The sequence below is a fragment of the Mytilus galloprovincialis genome, chromosome 6 (assembly GCF_965363235.1).
Source record: "Mytilus galloprovincialis chromosome 6, xbMytGall1.hap1.1, whole genome shotgun sequence".
Lineage (NCBI taxonomy): Eukaryota > Metazoa > Mollusca > Bivalvia > Mytilida > Mytilidae > Mytilus > Mytilus galloprovincialis.
This window is the reverse complement of record NC_134843.1, coordinates 51,992,115-52,006,872: the sequence shown is the minus strand read 5'-3', so window position 1 is coordinate 52,006,872 and position 14,758 is coordinate 51,992,115. Positions and strand designations below refer to the sequence as shown.

At 31.7% G+C, this 14,758-nt stretch overlaps 1 protein-coding gene across 4 annotated transcripts in view; it reads right to left on the bottom strand.

Annotated features, from left to right (window-relative positions):
* Window positions 1-1,206: 1,206 nt before the first annotated feature.
* The window catches only part of LOC143079846 (protein unc-93 homolog A-like), a 28,748-nt gene continuing 15,196 nt past the window's right edge, over window positions 1,207-14,758 (bottom strand). The window contains exons 2-6 of one of the 4 annotated variants that reach the window (XM_076255478.1): window positions 11,709-11,912; window positions 10,236-11,405; window positions 8,649-8,784; window positions 6,973-7,104; window positions 1,207-3,285 (exon numbers count right to left, since the gene is read on the bottom strand). In XM_076255478.1, coding sequence (XP_076111593.1) covers window positions 3,059-3,285; window positions 6,973-7,104; window positions 8,649-8,784; window positions 10,236-11,351 — 1,611 coding nt within the window. In that variant the 5' untranslated portion in view covers window positions 11,352-11,405; window positions 11,709-11,912 and the 3' untranslated portion in view covers window positions 1,207-3,058. Of the gene's footprint in view, window positions 3,286-6,972; window positions 7,105-8,648; window positions 8,785-10,235; window positions 11,406-11,708; window positions 11,913-14,489; window positions 14,651-14,758 lie in introns of those variants that run through there. The other 3 variants (XM_076255482.1, XM_076255477.1, XM_076255476.1) reach the window with 3 other exon arrangements.

Genomic DNA, 14,758 nt, shown 5'->3' with positions numbered 1-14,758 from the left:
CGGGAGTTTCTCACTGCATTGAAGACCCATTGGTGGACTTCGTGTGTTATCTGCTATTTGGTCGGGTTGTTGTCTCTTTGACACATTCCCCTTTTCCATTCTCAATTTTATAACGGTTACATTGTTTCATAATGAAACATTTTGTAAAAACTGCTTGAAGAAAATGGAGGCTTTTTTGCTGATTTATGATTATAACTTAAATTATTTGCCCACAACTTTGGTCCACGACTCTATGATAGGGTTTACATTTATTAATATGCAATCATTTTCTAAGTAATATATGATAGTGTTTACATTGATTAATATGCAATCATTTTCTAAGTAATATAACACATACCACATGCATAGCTAAATGTATTTACTTCTCGAGTAGCTGATCTTTACCGCTATTCTCATATTTGACGTATAAGCCTAGCTACTTTACTTGCCTTTAAATTTGTTGACGAACATGTATGTTTGATAATCATGTCTTGATTTGATTATAATTTTGAACTTTTTTGTCCAATAGAAAGTTGACAGTTTTTTATATGGCTGTCTTCTCTTCTTCATGTCTACATTTTTGCTATTTTGTGTTCTAGTCTGTGCGTCCGTTCGTCTGTTTGTTCGTTCGTTCGTCCGCCCGTCCGTCCGTCTGTCCCGCTGCAGGTTAAAGTTTTGGTCAAGGTAGTTTTGATGAAGTTGGAGTCCTATCAACTTGAAACATAGAACACATGTTCCTTATGACATGATCCTTCTATCTTTAATGCCAAATTATAGTTTTGACCCCAATTTCACGGTTCACTGAACATAGAAAATGATAGTGTGATTGGGACATCCGTGTACTATGGATACATTCTTGTTGTATTTGATTTTTTTAAGTTTCTGGGTTAAATTTTAAAACGTATAGAATAAAGGCAACAGTAGTATACTGCTGTTCAAAACTCATAAATCTATTGACAAAAAACAAAATCGAGGTAACAAACTAAAACTGAGGGAAACGCATTAAATATTAGAGGAGAACAACGACACAACATTAAAATGTAACGCACACAGCAACGGACTAAACATTATTCAAAATCCTACGAGAATAACCAATATAACATCAAAACCAAATACATGAATTTGGGATAGAAAAGTACCGTGACACGTCTTATAGTAATGTGAATTCACACTCAAATATAGAATAATATTGCTTTGAAGTATTTCGGTTTATAAAAGAACACAAAATTCTTCTAACATTTTATTTCACTTGTACATTATAAGCGATAACAAGAAATTACAAGATAAAATTATAAAATCATAGTAAAAAATCATGTAAAAATTTAAGCTGGAATGCAAAAAATGTGACATTTCAAAACTTGTTTCAATAAGGGACAGTATTCAAAGTGCTTGTACACTTTTGGTTAATAATGATCTTATGTCTTTTATTAATAAACATTTATGCAAATAAATATCTACAGTAATTCTATATGTTAGTACATGTGACACAATAGTTGCAAGGCTCAAATTTGAAACTTTGAATTATTTTATTTTGAGTTGACAGGGGTAACGCCATTGGCTACCCATGAAGGTATTGCACGGTTGGTCGATAACTTCAGTTGCAGGTGATGGCCTTTACTATATTTCAAATAGTTTCATATTGTGTCAGAGTCTACACAAAGTTTGTTTTGAATATTATGGAAAGAAGGTAATAATTTGAGACAATGGAGTTTATAATTCATGATACATTATTAAAATTATTCATATTTATCATGTAGACTATTATATAGTATATGAATATTGAGGATGGTTTTGTAGCTGTTTGTTGTTGAAAACAATGCAACAAAAACTGTACAACTAGTTAATGGACATACTATCATGTACTTATAAATATTTTAATATGCGTTCTAATTAAACACTATGTAAATCAATATAAAAGCACCACATAGACAGTTGAAGCCTTTAACATTTACTTGTCATAAAATATGAATCAATACAAGGTGTTTCATGTAGTTAGAAAAAAAAATTATTAACATTAAATCTATTACCAAAAAAGGGGAAAAACCCCTTCATTATAATTTTAGTTTCAAAATAAATCTTATACATACAGCAATTCGTTTTGGTCGGTTTTGAATAAGGAATAAATTTTAATTTTCATTTGATTTTACTATTTTTATTGGTTTCTTGTTATTCTAGACACAAATAAACATTAATGTATATATGACAAAGTAACAGTATCATAAAAATAAATGTAGGAATATTTTCAAATTTCATTAATATCAAACATATATTTAAAATGACATAGCACTACTGTCTAATAAAATATTTAACATGATTACAATGAACAATTAGAAATACAACAAATAGTTGAATCAAATAAGTTCGTTGCTTTAAATTTACGTTTAAGTAACCTCTTTCACTGGTTTAAACTATTTTGGTGCAATTAATTAAATCGTGTAATATAAGATAGTACAGTACAAACAAATATGACCCAGAAACAAGCAACATTGCTAATTAAATAAATGTTTACTTTACATTTTTTTTGGTACATTTTTTGGTGGTGGATCTGTTCGACATACGAATATATAGGTAAAGATCCAGAGAAGAAGCTAGTATGTATGAAATGATGAAAAATACAATAATCACATAATTAAACATATTGTATCACAATGTCGTCACAGTAACTTTAGTTTTAAACATTGGATATAACAGCCGATGATAATTACAACTAATAATACATGTAGAGGGTGTGTATGAGGTCTTTCATTTCTGTATTCTTTAAATTTTCAGGTCGGTTTTCTCTCTTCTTGATATTTTTTACCCATTGTTCTCCTATATCTTATAGCACTCCATTATTCTGTTTTCTTTATTGTTTTGGACTTTTTTTCTCTTTTATTTATTGTTGTGGCCTTTTCTTCTCTATTCTTTATTGCGTTTGCTTATTTTTCTCTATTCTTTAAAATTGTTCGCCAATTTTACTATTCAGTTTTTGAATAAAATATTCCTGTTGTATTGATCCGTTATGCTCTAGTGTATCAGTCCCACCTAGAGCCTCATATAATATGAGATTAAATTTGACACAATTAGGAAACAACTACTTTTACAGTGAAAATGGTTCTGGATCTAGAGGTGTGACTGGATTGTTTGTAACTTCTAGCAGCATATATCCCATAACTCCAAAAACAAGAGTTGCTCCAACCATGCACACTTTGTAAAGTAAAGACAACCAAAGGGAGGACAGAAATACTACGGTCAAACCAAATCCCTGACATATTCGGAAACACACAACTGCTGATTCTCGCTTTGTTGTAGATGTGATCAAAATATCTGCAATTAGAAAGTAGAAAGTAATAATAAAAAGAAAATACTCAAAGTATACAGTATAACAGCAAACTCACAAAATCGCACCTCTTTTATACACACGGTATTAATTATTAAATGTGTTGTTTGTGACGTTGATCTTCGAAAAAGGCCATCCAACCTAATTAAAACATACATGCATCTAATGCTGGTTGATAGCAAACTCTCCAAATGATAAATTTTCTATACGCACTGTTATAACAGGCGTTGCCTGTGACCTTGATTTCCAAGATAGTCAATATCCAATCATGGAAGTAATTTAACTTCCATGATCCAACCTAATTAAAATATACAAATACCAATTGTAATTGCTGACAAAATAACAGTTATACCAATATTTGGTAGACTAAGTCATCTTTCAAAGAGACAATACTACAATAACGTATAATATACATTATACAATTTTAAGCATGCAAATGGTCTCTGATAGATACGAAATGCACAGAAAATGAAGCAGAAAAAAAAACGTAATATTTGAAGATTGTCAACACAGATGAACATTCAGACTATGCAACCTTAAAAAGACTTAAACAATAAGTGTTGGCGCCGAAAATAACACTCATTCTTGTTTAAGCAAGTAATCACTTCTAAGGTTTAAGGGCATACGATACAGTTTTGAACCTGTATTTACAAGTTGATGAAAATTTGCATATGGGCTATTTTTTACCTGATTAAATCAAATATGTAATAAAAAATATACCTTCATGTGCTACTTTTTGTGTAAAATGAGGTCGAAATTTTGTATATTTGCTCAAAATTCAGATTTGTGTCCGTATTTTCTTTTTCGAAAGAAAGACATAACTTTTTTGTTTTAAAAGATAAACACAAATGGTTTTTTGTTAAATAATCGGTAATTTCGGTATTTTATAAGTATCATTAAAAATTATGCTATTTTTATTCAGAAATAACTCATATTTATCAAATGTTCATGAATAGAGGAACAAACGTCATTTTTTGCTGCATGTTTATCAAAATTAAAAAAAAATCCTCTATTTACAGTTTCATAATATTTGGGTCACATAATCTCCTTGCAAAATGAAACAAATTGCCGTTTTAAAAAATAGGGGTCCATGCACTCGTTTTCAAATTAAATCAGTTTGAATGATAAAAATCAGTCGGAAAATGCATCTTTTCCCGATATGTCATAGTTTGACGTCGCGAAAATAACATTTTACGTTAGCAACGTCATTACCTCCCCTGTAACTGTATCGTATGCCCTTAAAAAATTCCTACTAGTGATATGCTCCAGCTGTATACTGCGAGACGATTGTTGTTTAAAATAAACGAATGACAAAAATATCGCGCTTCTGATACTCAAAATAACTTGGTACACATGCTTTCAAATAAAAGGAAATGCTAAGTAAGTTTTATCTAACATAGGTCTAATCACTTCACAAACTATCTTTCGTATAAATAAATCATTATTTGGTATTATTAAATTCTCACAGCGTAATTATTTGTCTCATTGTCATATATAACCAGACAATCTAAATATGTTATTTTACTGCATTATTCACTGATTGAAACTAGAATTGGATTTTGAAAAGTTAATTATTGAGCAGGATTACTCAAATTGTATAATCATCAACTGTTATTCGTTGTATATGAGGGAAATGAACAACACATGACGCAATTAAATATATATTACAATTCCAATACTGTAGTAACTGGACACCAAAATAACCCCAACATACTTTCCATGACATTAATAGACAATAACCATGATAACATTGAACATTAAACTCAAAATAATTTGTTGGTTACAAAAGAAAAAGACATACAATAAAAAAAGTTTGTAATAGTAAAGCAAAACTAAAAAAACGTACTACATGAACCGAATGAAAAGAAAGTCTGCAAAGATACCAGGCTTTGTCTTTTGATTTGAAATGTACGACAAACGCACGTTTTGTCTTCACAAGACTCAGAACTTGCGTTTCAAATCAAAACAGTTAGAATACCAAATATATTACGATCTTAAAGAACATTGGACAACAAAAACTCAAAACAAGCTGTGCATAATCTGACTATCTAAGCAATTACATATAATATTGCAAATTTGACTGTTTCAAATGATTTTTACATTTAATGAAAAGTTCCCCTATGCATTGCGACGATAGACTTTTGAGTCCATTAATCAATTCAGCTTTTCTACGACCACAACTAAACTTATTTGATATCCTGTAATATATAACAGACTTAAAATGATCTTAATCCAAGATTGACAATGGAAACATGATTTATTCATTTCAAAATGCCAGACAAATGGAAGCGATGTGTTCTTGAACAAATATATGTCGATATAACATCACTCAATATCAAAGAAAGCGACTTTCACAACCTTTTATATTTTTGACAAAAAAAATCTATATTTCAAACCTGAGAATATGTTTCCAATTAATTAAACTGGCAACTTGTCAATTATTATATGGATAGATCACACAATTCAATTATTTCTGAATAATAAAAAATGGATAAGGATGATGATATAGTTAAGCTGATATGATAAAATATTTGTTCATCAAAACATTTTTCCTTACAACTAGTGGATATGTATTTGATCAAATACATCAATCAAATAGAGAAAGGCATAGAAGTATGCAAAAGTACTGCCATTGGTTTACATCCAATCGATTATCACTTGTTGGTTCGGCCATGTTGGCATATGAGAGCACCTAAGTTCATTCTCGGTGGATGGTTCAATCTCCATTTTTCTATGAAGTTATTCATGGACTGAATTAAGGATCTTTCTGGATTCATCTGTATTCCCAAAAACTTTAGCTTTACTTTCAATAAAAATATAGATTTTATTTACAGACGCCATTGTTACACATTTATAAGATAAATACTTCAATCTAGCAGTTTTCGGGGTTATTTTTTGTTGTTGCCATTTTAAGACGTTCTTACTTCATAGTTGTAAAAATTGAATAGAATTTATCCACACAACTGTAAGGACATCAAAGTGCGTTGCATGTGGATACTGTGAATTAAAGCAATACAGATTCAAATACATTATGACAAAGGGTATAACGTGGAATTAACTTAGGGAATAATACCTCGAGCGATTTTTACATCTGTTAAGACTACAGCCGATTTAAAGCATGACATTTTGCATATATATAGATACTTTCCTAATTTTGAAACCTTGTATTAACCTCTTGGTTTAGTGCTGTTAGGTTTGCTGTCTGATTAACGCGTGTCATATACCTATTTTTATCCAGAAAGATAATTATGCAGCCAAACAACAGATAAAGGAAATCAAACGACTTCCAATTATCAGACGAAATTCACTTCAATTCCTTTTTAATAACTTATGAAAATATATTCCAGACCTGTAGAATGGGTATGTCACATGCAATATGATGTGATATACTCTACTTGCAACTATGCGTATGAACGAAGATGTCTGGGAATGTCTATGTTCAATCTTTGTACAACAGCTAAGTATACTAAAAGCAGAATATATTTACAGAGAGCATCTATTCCAAAATAAACAAATATACAAGACATGTCGGTATTAACAACAAATTCCATATATGACTATCTAGCTAAATGTCAATGACGAATATAAATTACTGTCTGCCAAACATTATGTAATCAGCAAAATAAAAAAAGATGAAAAAGTAGACATTACACATATTATGCCAATTGACTTACTTTGAATTTGGGATTGCCATATAGCATCCGTAGCTCCCCAGAGTGCCATGAATCCGAAAATAGTTAACACGGAGTTATCACGTGGCTCCCAAATATACAATAAAATAAGCAGACCCAGTGTAATAAGAAAACCTGCAATAAAATATAGATAAGATTACTTTTATTATTTGGCTATTCGGTCAGAAAGCAACCCAAGAGTACGCTAGTTCTAATTGCATTTTCCAACTTTAAAGAATAAACCGTTTATAGGACTTAACGATCGTATGAACTATAAATAATAAATACTGCCATGATAACCTTTATTTTTAAGTTTTCAATATTTCTCTTTGTATTATTTAGTTTGATGCATAGGCGGATCATGGGGAGGGGGGGCTTGGGGGCCCACCCCCCCCCCCCCTTTCGTGGGAAAAATTTGATTGATTATACAGGGAATCATTGAAGCATGATTGGAGCCCCCCCCCCCCCCCCTTTAGAAAAAGTTCTGGATCCGCTTTTGCGATGTGTAAGTGATGGTCTTATCTATCTGTTGTCCTAAATGAAAAAGAAACTGTTTGTGTACCGATTTTTTTTATAGTATATACACTTTTGATAATGTATGTGTGTCATTATAAACTTAATCAGCGTAATCTGCGTTTGCGTGATGCCTTTTACTCGGTTTGTATATCTTGAGTAACACGACTGACGTATCTACTATTTTTGTTTTCAAATGCTGGTCCTTTTAGAGCACCTGAGCGTATATCATCTGTATTTAATCATGTTAGTGATGTTTGTGTTTCTATATCTTTAGAGTTTTGTCTTGTAAGTCGTCTTCCTGGCATGTTAGTGTTTGTTTTCTTTGCGACTATTGTTTTTCTTAAACATGTCAATTATACCTATAATATCTTCCGTCCCATTTTTAAACCAAATATTGCGATGAAAATACATAGTTCAATGTGACATAATGTATCCTTTTCTCATTTGTATACTGTTTAACAATTTGCTAATTTGCGAACTATGCTTCCAGTAATAGAATTTCATTATTGAGGAAAGTTGGTATTTCAGAGGTTAAACATGAATACAACAAATGGAAGTTTTTAACGACCTTGACTGGCTATACAGCCCTTGCACGGTCGGCAACATGAATAGTGCGTACATACACCCTCTTATAGTCTTATAAGTTAATGAAGTACTTGTATTGTTATCATACTATAAGGTCAATTTTCTGTTAAATACTCTTTATCAATGAGATACATAATTATGTAATTTATTTATAATTGTACATTTATACCTTGAGGTATTGATAGCATATCAATAGAGCAAATAACACAAAACCACATGAATATAAAATGAGAAGTGTCTAACAATACAACAACTCTTCAAGTAAACCAATACTAAGCAGGTGTAGTGTCAAACCATTTCAGGGCCGACGACTTTGTGACGAATGGAACGCAGCTGTTTTATTCTATATGATGCCAATTAATTATACAGATGAAAACATCAACTCTACAAATTCAAATTTCCATTTTCGCTTTTTCCTTGAAATCAAAGAAAGAAAAGAATAAAATAACACTATAATTTGGGTGAGTCCGAATTGCTTTTCTGGATTTGTACCTTCATTGGGAACGGTCAAAGACACATATTTGATAGCCAAAAGTTCGGTTTCTAAAACAATGTGTACACAATAAGAATTGACAAACCTTTCAGAATGAAAACAATAGGGCGGAACCTTCTCTGCATTCTCTCGAGCAATAGAAGAGTAGCAAGTTGACAGGTCCCATAACACATCATCATATATCCTACTATAGACAGTCCTAGCTTCTCTGTACCATATACCTGTATCAAAAATAAATTGTAAAATGTATACACAGTACCAATATCAAGTATCTGTACAGTTTATTGTATTCCGATTGACCTTGTTTTCTTCAACCATGGTAGACGGTCACTTCGTATTCAGTTAGACACATTACATTGCGTTATGCATGTATACTTATATAATAGTTCTTGAAAAACTGGTCATTATCGTGATATATGGACTGCCCACAGTACAGTGGTATTGACTAAGATAGTGATAATGACTGAGCCGAAGGCGAGGTCATTATCGCTGTCGCAGTCAATACCACTGTCCTACGGACAGTCCATGTATCACGATAATGACCAGTTTTTCAAGAACTATTACGTTTATTTCATTGAGAAACCATGTTTTGGAAAATTCTCATAAATTCAAAACGCCTAAAGCGAACTCGAGTAGTTGTACGATATCTATGGCAAAGAGTGAAGACCAGTCGTAGTAATACTGCCATTCATTTTAGTGCAACTTTTCAGTATATAAATACTTAATCAAGTTCTCTTTAATTTTATAATTAACGAAAAAATATAATAAACAATTCAACAACTGAAACATAATATTAAAAACAGGAACATGTTTTATAAAGGGTACATCTCTCTAAACAGAGAAACCACGCCCCACCGGTCATTAACAGAGAAACCACGCCCCAACGGTCATTATCAGACGGAAACCACGCCCCAACGGTCATTATCAGACGGAAACCACGCCCCACCGGTCATTATCATGTAAAAGTTCGTTAACGACCGGTTTTCTGGTCCGTTTTCTTCTGTTAATGACCGATGGAATTTATTACTGAAGATTAATGAATGTCATGTGACCCCTTTTTATCCAATAAGAGAATCTTATTCTCAACCGATATGAAATAAATTACAAATAGAAGTGTATCTCGTGTATAATATAACAGTGTTTTAAATTGGAAGATATATGATTATATGTGAAGCCATTTTAGAATAAATACAGTTTGCTGCATGAATCCGTACATGACTATACTGTATGGGTTTCCCCCCTTATGTTGAAGGCCACACTGTTGCTTATGATTTCTTACATTTCCTTAGTTTGCATTTTGGTTGATAGCTGTCTCATTAGCAATCATACCACAACTTCGTTTTGTATATATATGTTATGGTCACGTGCATGATTTGTGTATCTATATTTCGAAAGTTTTTAGTAACAGTACTTCTTGTGGTTGTATATTCACCAGTACATTACCATAGTGACATTGTTGTTTCTACAACTTTTTTAACTGCTTAACTACCATCAACTCTTTTATGCTAATGGCCACAGCGTCCTTGTTATCAGATGTCCCGTATGGACTTTGATGTGTAACAAAGCTGAAGTTGAAGTCGAGTTAGCTACCAAAGTCAAATTGCAGATTACATTCTATAGTGTCATTTGTTGTAATTATTTACCACAACTCGTATTATTTTAAGTTGCTTACCATAGTGACATCGCTGATAACTACAGCTTGCTGCATACCAGTAAACACCATCAACAGTCCTATCATTGCGCAACTTTTAGTTCTAAAGAAGCTGAGAACATCTCCAAGCTTTTCAAGCAAACTCATCTTTCTTTTATTCAATATGATGTCAGGTTTACGTAAACAAAAACCAATCAAGATCATGGCCAAGCATGAGAAAGCAAGATAAATAAATTTGAGAATTTCCAAGTAGTCTACTGGTTTTTCTATTTCATTTGGCCGTTTCATATGATATCCAAACTTGCCTACGCAGTTTTCTGTACAGTTAACATGGTTCAGATTGTATTGAGTTTTATTCAAACTATGCATATTTTCAACAGTACCATAATTTAAAACAAGCGATTCAATTAAGTTTCCAAGAATCTGAGCACAATGGCAAAATATGACAAATACGCTTTGAAATTGTCTGATGGATTTATCTACCCTGATTCCAGTTATGGCTGAGTAACTGGAACCATAGCTTCCAATAAGTAGCTCTTGAACAGACCACAACGGTGCTTGTAAAAAGCCGAAAATAACCGAGGCAGGAATAAGTGTCATATATGATGGGTACAAATTAGCTGCAACATAGAACACGTGACTTGCTACAGCCAATAATATCAAACCTTTAGGTCTGGCATTTTGAACTAACCATGGTGAGATCGTACATCCAACGATAAAAGCAGCATACATTGAAGATAAACAAATAGTCCCCAGATTATCTATAGGGTAAATACTACTTTGAATATTTCTAAGAGGCAAGAAAGACATAAAAGCTAACATAAGTCCACCACATAACGACAAGAAATTTTTCCAAATTGATCGTCTACTTTGGAAATGTTGAGTTTGCGGTAGTAATGTTTCAGTAATGGGATTTTTGTTCATTTTTATCTTCTGTAGTTCTTTCCACTCGTCGCTAAGACTTGTAGGTCTTTTCATTTTTCCAAAACCCGTTCCATGTTCAGTGAATTCACTTACTCGCTGGGGATCACTCTGAGAACGAGACAGCTGTCGACCCCAAAGAATCGCACGCATCTCAGAATGCGATACGTTTTCGCTGTTCTGCTCATTCTCCATTTTAGAATCCTCGTTCATCATAATAATATGAGTGTTTCTGGAATAGCTAGTATTCTAATATTGTCTATCTCACATCTACAAAAGATAAAAACTTAAATAAATCAGATTTTTTTTATAAATAATCGAAAAACACATTTTGGCCACAATAAAGTTTATATGCAAATATTTCATTTTTGCGTTACCCTAGCTTAATAATAATACATGTAATTAAGTACCATGAATTGTTTTAAAGTTTATAATAGACTGGCATACAGCGTTCCATTCTAAAATATCTCTTCTAGTGATAAAAAATCCAAACTCTTCTTTCAAATAACGTCTTTGTAAATTGATATTGATTTGATGTACAATGTAACATTTTATCTCTTAACTTATGCTTACTATTTGACTTGTTGGTCCGAAGTTAACTATTATACTTCATAACAACATTATATTGAAAAGCCAATAATATCCATCGAACTGGTCTTAATTAAAACTAATCACTGTCAAAATATAGAGACAATCTCATCCAATCTGCTATATTTTTCACTTAAACGGAAACATCTTCTATTGATCCGCCATGACCCTCTGTGTTGGATCATGGAACTGAAATAAATATCTAGCTTTGTTGTAATTATAGTTCCATGTTCATTGCTGAATTAATTACACGAAACCGACATTTCTTTGCATAATAGCAGAACTGATTACTAAATCAATTTCAAAAGTTAGAGAAACATGAAAAGTAGAAAGAGCCGTTCGCTGTAATTGTGTAAAAAAGCCATAATTTATACATTAAAAAAAAGTTAATTTATCTGACAAGAAACTGTAAATGATATTTTATTTTTCTATGTCATAAACATTAATTTTTTTTTAACAATAAAGAATATTAGTACCAATATATATACGCAAATCCATCCGATTTCTATAAAGAAACGTTGCAAAACCTAAAATTTGAACTCAAAGATCAATTAAAATGAACTCAAGACAAAATTCGATGTTTTGTCTAACTACAGTATAACTGTTAATAAATAAACTCATCATAGATACCAGGACTAAATTTTGTATATACGCCAGACGCGCGTTTCGTCTACAAAAGATTCATCAGTGACGCTCGAATCCAAAAAAGTTAAAAAGGCCAAATAAAGTACGAAGTTGAGCAATTCTGCCATGGAGATATCTTTGCGCTTATACCTTTTTAAACAAAACATATTGTACAGGTTTAATTTAATTAATATTTATATTTTTGTATGTATAGTAAATAGTATAGTATATACATAATACTCAAGGACCTATCTCCGAGTTGTTACATACATATATCCTATTTAAAGTAGTTCGCTCAATTTGATGCATCTAGCGTTCCTCGTCACTATATATATTATGTCTTATGCACAATTAGTGTTGTATTGGTCATAAAGGACGACCGTTCTATATTTAAGGTGGTATCCAACACTTTCACTAAAATTAATTTGGCTCGTTTGATTTTTATAAAATTTTGTCAAAGTATTTACTTTGACCCTTTAACAAAAATATAAAAATTTCTAAAATTTTGAACCAACCGTTTTGACAGAAAAATTACACTGGTTATATAGCAGTTTGACAAACACCAATTTTGATCATTGAGAAGCTTTATATTCCTTTTACAACACAACGTAATTAAAACGTTTAGTTGACTTTACAGAGTTATCTCCCTGTAGTGTTAGGTACCGCGGTATTTTTTGCGTATTGACTCAATTTCATCTGTAACTTCGCTTGCTTTTTTTCATTTCACGGCTTAGCCGCGCAAAACGGTATCATCACTTATAATCAATTGCTTACTGCACATTTATGGTGCAGAATATTTATTTTTATCCTGTCTTCTGCAATTAAGGTTATTTGTTTTACAGCTCTTGTCAGGCGTTGAAAATTCATTTTCAAATCCCCTCACATTTCCTTAAAATATGATATGGTCGTATCCTAGTCGATGTTCCAATATATTAAGATATGAAATGTAACTGCACACATGGAACCATGTGTGCAGTTACATTTCACAGGGGTCCGGTGGTTGGAACCCCCCCTGTTTTTGGCCGATCAATGCATTTGAATGGGAGCATATAGTTGGAACCCCCCCTTTACTCTGGGTTGGGGACCCCCCCCCCTTTAAAATGGCTGGATCCGCCACTGGGAACTGTAAATGTACTGGCAGGGCATAATGTTATAATTGTATCCTTTATTTAGTACTATAATTCTACTTTATTCATTATGATTTCATGTGTTATTATCATTATTTTCATATATATGAAGAAAACATGCACAATACTTACAATATATCTCAGTCATAAACTGCAGTGCATGTGTATATTTGTTTTGCAACAGTTGTTATAAAATTAGGACAAGGTCACACGATATTTGACGAATACTTCCAATGACAATTTATCTTAATTTCTCAATCACGTGTATATTGTATGCATTTGCTACTCGCATCGCAATAAAAATTATGAATGAATTTATTTTAATATATTATATAGGAATCAATATTAATAAAGAACATGTATCTTGATAAATATTAATCACACAATATTCAGTTCTCAATTCCCGATCTTTTGTAAGAAATGTTTCTTTAATCAATACCTCGAAAATTGCCAAGCCAACTGAATTGAATTAAAAATATACTTCATGTTGTTATGCAAGAACTACGTTCGAATAACATAACTTAACAAAAGAAGACAAAGACACGTCTGAAAGAGCATTACATTATATGTATTTGTACGAAAAATTGTCTAGATAATAGAATAAAAAGAGTACAACAATCTTCGATTTTAAAAGCTCTCTTGATCTCTGCCTGAAGCATTTCAGATGTGTTATACTGATAAGATTTATTGAAACAATATGCAAACATTAAGTAGAATTTGCACTATGGAAATTATTTATTTTTTCATTTTGTTACGTAACCATAAATGAAAAATGAGAAGCGAAGACAATTTAGCATTTCTGCAATTTTTAGAATAGTGTCAAAGAAGAAGTATATTTTGTCCCTTTGATTTAAAAAAAATATAAAGTAAGTATTAAAATACTAAAAATTTCATTAACGATGTCTAAACCACATTCTGTAAGCCTGTCAAAACAAAACAAAAATATAATAAAGTATTATTATTGAATTTGTTGTACATGACTTTTGTGTACCTTTAATGCCTTCAAATCGCTTACCTTCAAGAAATACGCAAAATGTCCCGCCAAAATTATATAATTATTTAAATTTTAACTTCCCAGTTTTTAGTGTTTAGACATACTCGTGTTTGAACACCTTGCACACAATATATTTCACATCATGTGATAATCCATTGATGTAAGTCAGGTGTATATTTGAAGCCTGTTCCTCATTTTACCGACAACTACATATATACTAAATGGTCATTTGGATGTAATATGTCAGTTTTTCATGTAACATGCAACATGATTTTATATTATTATGTCAG